This window comes from Pteropus vampyrus, unplaced genomic scaffold (assembly GCF_000151845.1).
Source record: "Pteropus vampyrus isolate Shadow unplaced genomic scaffold, Pvam_2.0 Scaffold505, whole genome shotgun sequence".
NCBI classification, from domain to species: Eukaryota; Metazoa; Chordata; class Mammalia; order Chiroptera; family Pteropodidae; genus Pteropus; species Pteropus vampyrus.
The window spans coordinates 872,870-879,288 of NW_011889286.1; the positions used below are offsets into that span (position 1 = coordinate 872,870).

A 6,419-nucleotide genomic window follows, 5' to 3' on the forward strand; every position below is an offset into this window, starting at 1 on the left:
TCGCCATTCTGATTGAGTGTCCTTGGTTTCCCCATCCTCTATATCCGTGTTTTGATTCTCTTCTTCCTCCATTCTGTTGATTCTTTCTAATATACTCTTCCTCTCAGATAATGTTTTCTTCATTTCTGACTGGTTCCCTTTCATAATTTCCATTTCCATTTTTATGGTTTTTATCTCTTTGTGAAAGTTCTCACTGAGTTCATCAACACTTCCCTCAATTTCACGGAGCATCTTTATAACCAGTGTTTTGAACTCCACCTCTGTTAGATTGTTTGACTCCATTATTCCCGGATCTCTGTTCTGTTCTCATATGGTTTCTGCTTCTTTGTCTTCCCATTTTGGCTGCCTTTCTTTGTCTGTTTCTGTGTACTAATCAAAGCTCCCAAGTCTCCAGGTCTTATTAGTGTGGCTTTGTGTGGTAGGTGTCCAGTGGCACAGTCCTGAGAGGGGTTCAGCTACAGGCTAAATTTGGCCCCAGCCTGTGTCCCTCTGGGGCCATCTGTTAAGATTCAGCAAGCGTTACACAGATGCTGTGCTTATAGTTGCTTCAAGAAGTCACACTAGAAACCGAGGTCAGCTGCTACCAGTGTGAGGTTTGGTGCTGCTCAGCAAGTGGCACAGGTGTCACTGAGGACACAACTGAATGTGGCTTGGGTAGGGCCATGAGTTGGGGGAGGCAGAGTTTCATTCCCACCCAGTTCTTCTGGGTGCGAATGACCTCTATAATCTAGTTTGATGACGTCTCAGCTATGGCAGTGCTGTGTCTGCACAATGGGAGGCAGGGTAGAGCTCAATGGATACCGCCAGCACTTATGCTTGGGAGAAAGCCTTGCCTCTGGCCCTTGCTCCGACAACTCAGTGTCCCCCTGTAAGTCTCTGGTGTCACCTGAGCAGCCCACTCAGCGCTGGTGCTCAGAGCGAGCAGGTCGGTCACCACGAAAGTCTGCTCACAGACATGGCCCCTTTAAGAGGCGGCTGCTGTAGCCTCTGTCCCACTCAGCCAGTCTTGCATCTTCTTCTGCTCCTACCTCCAACCATTGCAGGGTGATTTCTTATTTCTGTCCCTAGTTGTAGGGCTTCTGTTCCTCTAGATACCCAGGGCAACAGTGCTTGCTGTTTTGCACTGTGTTTCTGTCTCAACTTCGATGTGGTCGCAAGAGGGGATGAACGAAGCATCTATCACCTCCGCCACTTTGCCCGGGTCCTTGATCTCTCTTTTTTTCTCCGTGTTCTTAAAATGGGATAATTTCTCTTGATATGTTTTCAAGTTCATTGACTCTTTGCCATCTCCAATCCGTTAGGCCCATAAATGAATTTTTCATTTAAGCTATTTTATTGTATTTCCAACTCTAGAATTTCTATTTGATAGTTTACATTTCTCTGATGAATTTCTCAACTGTTTATTCATTGAGACCTTTTCTTTTTCCTTGAGAATATTTATAATTAGCGCTTTGAAATCCTGTCTGTTAATTGCAACATTTGGTCACCTCAGGATTAGTTTTCTATTAATAACTTTTTCTTGAGTTCGATCACATTTTAGTGTTTCTTTGGATATCTGGTCATTTTTAAATGTATACTGGACATTATAAATGATTCGTTGTAGAGACTTTGAATTCTGTCATATTCCTCTGAAGTATGTTGACTTTTATTCCAGTAGACAGTTAACTTGGCTGTTTTTGAACTCCAAACTCTGTCTCCTTTGCAGTGGGCAGCAGCTAAAAATTCTAGTTAGTTTTTTAATTTCTAGCTGTTGCTTTTTCATCGGGCCTAATGGCGTTTCCCTTGTACAAGCACAGTTTAGCAGTTAGCTGAGGATTTGGGAGCAGTTTATATACAGACTTGGAGCTTCATCCCTTTTGCGGCTCTGCCCCCTTTGCACTGATGCCTCAAGCCAATAAGCTTGTGTCTTTCTGTCTTCCTTAGCTATGTAGAGTGGCAAGTGTCCCTCTGCAAAAAGCCACACAAATCTCTCTTCATGTATAGACTCCCATCTTGATTCTGTCTGCTTTTGGTCACCCTCCAAGCCTTCAAGTACTTTCAAATGCTTGTATTTTTATATTTTGTCTAGATCTTGTAATTGCTGTCTGAGGGTACATTAGTCTATTAAGTTCCTCTGCATGATTGGAATCCACTGCTTTACCTTGTATGGGTGTAAGGCATTGTCTTCTGTCTCTGAAGCTGCCATCAAAATTCAAGGCTCTGGTTCCTCATAGTGACAGGTGTTCTTAGGATGGTTGTCCTTTCAGGCTAGCATCCTGCTTTGGTTTGTAGCTCACTATATATAGGCTCTTTGGTAGCAAGAAGATTTTTCAGAAAACTAATTTACCATATAACCAGAAGTAGATATTTTTGTATCCACAGTCCTAAAGATGTTCCCTGCTCTACTGAGTATTCTTTTTTAATTCCTGGACCCAAAACTTAGAACTCTCCCTGACCTAGTTTTTTACTGATGTCTAATTTTTCTCCATCTCTCCCAGAAATTTTCCTCCACTTCTCGTTCTTATTTTTTCCTAGATTTTTCCTTTTGGTTCCCTTTTTCATCCTTGCTTTCTTCCTGATCATTTATTCTTTTGTCATCTTTTCTAGTTTTGTTTTTGGCCCACTGCAAATGAATATTTCTAGAATAAATCTATAGTATGTTACAGTCGGAAAAACTCATAAGGTTAATTAAGCTAACTCCCATTATTTAAAAGAGAAACTGAGGCCTAGATAAATTTAACAACTTACCCAGAGTCATTCAGCTCACGCGATAAAGCTGGAAATAGAATCCTGGGCTCATGATTCTCTGGTCCAAAGCTCTTTCTACTGTGGGTTTGGTGTATTATTCATATGTCTTTTATCTGTGTGATCAAACTAGGGCTGATTCTCTTAAGTACTTATTCCCAAAGGTGAAAAACAGTAGTTTCCTTGGTGCTCTAGAATACCACGCATGCTTTTAAGGGTGGAGATGGTGCCATTCACAATAAACTTTCCTTCTTCCCAGCGCCTTCCATTACTCATCCCTTAGGGAAAGCTTTAGGAAAGAGGGAAGCCTGTTATTCCAAGTGACACTTAGCATACATGTTATAACTTTAAGCAGCTAGGTAGTAGGTGCCAGGGTCTCACAACTAGTGAGATATAGTCCCTGAGCCCAGGAACTCACTTTCTATCTAGAGGAGAAGACAAGCAGTAAAGAATTGCAATGCTACTTGATAAGTATTACTATAGAGGATTTTCAGGGTGCTTTGAGGGCATACAAAGGAAGAATTTGTCCAGGGAATGCTTCATAGAGGAGGTAATACAGGAGCTTAGTCTCAATGGATGTCAGTTACCAGCCAAGATAAGAAGGAAAGGAAGGACATGTAAGGGGAGGGAGTAGTCATAAGCAGTTTGCTGTTGTTGTGTAGCATTAGTGTGGAGTTCTATGAGATGGACTGGAAAGGTAATCATGGCCTGGTACAGAAGGCCTTGGAAGCATTTCTGAGGAGCTTGGTCTTCATCCTAGAGACAAAGGGAAGCCATTGAAGAATTAACAGCATTTTTCCACTTTAGTTAGAGGAATCGTTATGGCAGTAATATGAAGCATTGAAAGGCACAGGTTTGGAAGTAGGCAGACAACATACAAGGCTGTTGCAGTAGACCAGGATACAGGTGATGAAGATCTGTACTGTGACATGGAGAAGAGTAGGTTGAGAAGTGTTTACAGATAAGATGGCAGGACTTGGTACTGATTTCTGGAGAGGGAGAAATCACTAAATTTGACAATAAGGAAGGTTATTGATGACCTGAAAGAGAGCTAACTCTGTGGCATAGTGAAACAAAAGCCAGGCTCTAATGTGTTAAGGAGTGAATGAAAAGTAAGTACAGTGAGTGCAAGCTCTTTCAAGAAGTTTATATGAGACAGAGAGATGGACAGTTTTAGAAGGGAGTTGACATCCACTCCTTGATACTCATCCCTGTATTGACTTTTATGACACTCTATTCCTGGTTTTTTTCTCTTCTCATTTCTTCTTGGCCACCTTTAAAAGCTTCTCTTCCTCTGCGTACCCCTTAAATGTTTCAGGGTTCCATCTGTAACCCTTAGCTGTTCAACTCCATCTGCTCTCTCTGGCCGAATATCATCTAGTTACTTTCATTTACCATCTGTATGTACATGATTCCCAAATCTGTGTTTGTAATTCAATCTGATGTTATCTAGCTGTGCATTGTTTCTCTATTGATATGTACTTAAGGCACTTTAAGTGCAATGTATTCAAAACTGAACTCATCAACTTTCTCTAAACCTACTACTCTTTTGTTCTACCCTAATTAGTAGTAGCTTCATTCATTTAGTAGTCACTAAAATTATTAACTTGGGGGTCAAACTTACCTTTTTCTCCTTTGCATTTATATATTTAATCAGTCACTAATTCCTACTATGTCTTCTCTCTTTCTGTCTATCTTCTTTATCATTGTTTTATCTTCTTTATCACTGTTGGCTGGACCATTGCAGTAACTTTCCTGTCCCATCCCCAGAGTGATCTCTTTGAAATGCAGTTTATGCTCCTGCTTTAAATCTATCCCCACAAGATGAAATCTAAGCTTTTTACTATGACCTACAAAGTTCATTATGATTTTGCCTCTGCCTAATCTTTCTGACTTTTTCTTGTGCTAGTCCTTTTGTCATACTTTAGGCTCCATACCAGTTTGCTTTGGGTTCCCTGCATGTAGCAGGCTATTTCTTATTTTTGTGCCTTTGCTGTAGTTGCTCATGCTGTGCTCTGTCTGGAAATACCCTCCCAATTCCTCCAGCCTTCCCCACCTCCAACTCTCTAGTTAATTCTGTTTTTCAGACTTAGCTTAGGGGCCACCTCCATGAAGCCTTTTCTGACTATTGTCCATCTCCCACCCAAGCTGAGTAAGATCTCCATTCTGTTTCTGTGCCTCCCGATGCATACTTCTGTCATGGCTTATGCATTTTATTTGAATTATCTGTTTAAATGTCAGTTTCCTTTACTAATTTTTGAGTTCATCAGGACAGATGCTTTGTCATACTCATTTTCATGACACAGTGCCTACTGTGTAATAGAATTCTCTCAATGTTTATGTAATGAATGGATAAAATATAAGATGTAGACATTGACCGAGAGTGAGTTGGGCTTTTAGAGAGTGGTAAATTCTTGAAACAGTTGTCAAAGACTGAGAAAAAGATCTGACAAGGGCTAATAAGAGGATGAATTATATATTTTGCCCCTTTGATTCTATTGCATATTCCTTAAATATTTTCACAGGACTCCCTTTTTTTCTTCCTTATTCATTAGATTGTGAACTCTTCTCTTTTTTTCAAAAATAAGTGTCCAGTTTATGATTCTGGCTGATTATTATCTCTTGATTGCAGATCCAACGGATTTGAACAGAAGCGCTTTGCCAGGCTTGCCAGCAAGAAGGCAGTGGAGGAACTTGCCTACAAGTGGAGTGTGGAGGATATGTAACTTTTCTGAGGCTGTGAGGGTGGCTGTGGTTGTGGTAGTGGACATAGGGTAGCCACATATCCAGCTGTAACAGTTGTTTATGCTAATATTCAGGGCCCACACAGACCAGCAACTTGTTGAATGCCAGTTTTGACTACTAGCATTTGAGAAGAAGAAGATTTGACACCTGATGTTTGGACAGAGGCACCTGTAACTTCTCAGGTGTTAATGCTGGCCGTTGCCGGCTTTCAAAGAAAACATTGATTTCTTAGTCTCCCAGGATTTGTTCTTGGTTAAGTTTTTTTTAAATAAACATACATTTATTTTTTTAAAATCACTTTATTAACTGGGTATTCTGTTTTTGGGAAGAATGCAAGCTAGTGTTGAACCCTCATGGATCATGGATGGTGATAGCTGGATTTTTCATTAATCCAGAAAGCACTATATAGTAGTACCTCATCAGTTTTGCTTTCTGTGGTTTCAGTTACCCATGGTCAACTGTGGTTTGAAAATATTAAATGGAAAATTCCAGAAATAATTCATAAGTTTTAAATTGCCCATTGTTCTGAGTAGCGTAATGAAATCTTGCTCTGTCTTGATCCATCCCTCCCAGAATGTGAATCATCCCTGTGTCCAGCATTTCTGTGCTATAATGTTACCCGCCCATTAGTCACTTAGTAGCCATCTAGGTTACCAGATCGACTGTTGTAATATCGCAGTGCTTGTGGTTTAAGTAACCCTTATTTTACCTAATAATGGCTCCAAAGCACAAGAAAAGGGATGCTGGCTGGCAGTTTGGATGTGCCAAAGTGAAGCTGTGAAGTGCTTCCTTTAAGTGAAACGGTATTTATATATAGGAAAAATCATAGTGTTTGTAAGGTTCAGTACTATCCATGGTTTTAGGTATCCACTGGAGGATCCCCTGCAGATGAGGGGGGACTACTGGATCAGTGAAGCCTTTACCGTAATAGATCTGTCCTCTTAGAAAAT

At 40.5% G+C, this 6,419-nt stretch overlaps 1 protein-coding gene across 2 annotated transcripts in view; it reads left to right on the plus strand.

The window, feature by feature from the left end:
- The window catches only part of BUD13 (BUD13 homolog), a 23,101-nt gene extending 17,335 nt beyond the window's left edge, over positions 1–5,766 (plus strand). For both annotated transcript variants that reach the window (XM_011383192.2, XM_011383193.2), the window contains exon 10: positions 5,357–5,766. In XM_011383192.2, coding sequence (XP_011381494.1) covers positions 5,357–5,450 — 94 coding nt within the window. In that variant the 3' untranslated portion in view covers positions 5,451–5,766. The remainder of the gene's footprint in view (positions 1–5,356) is intronic.
- Positions 5,767–6,419: the final 653 nt, after the last annotated feature.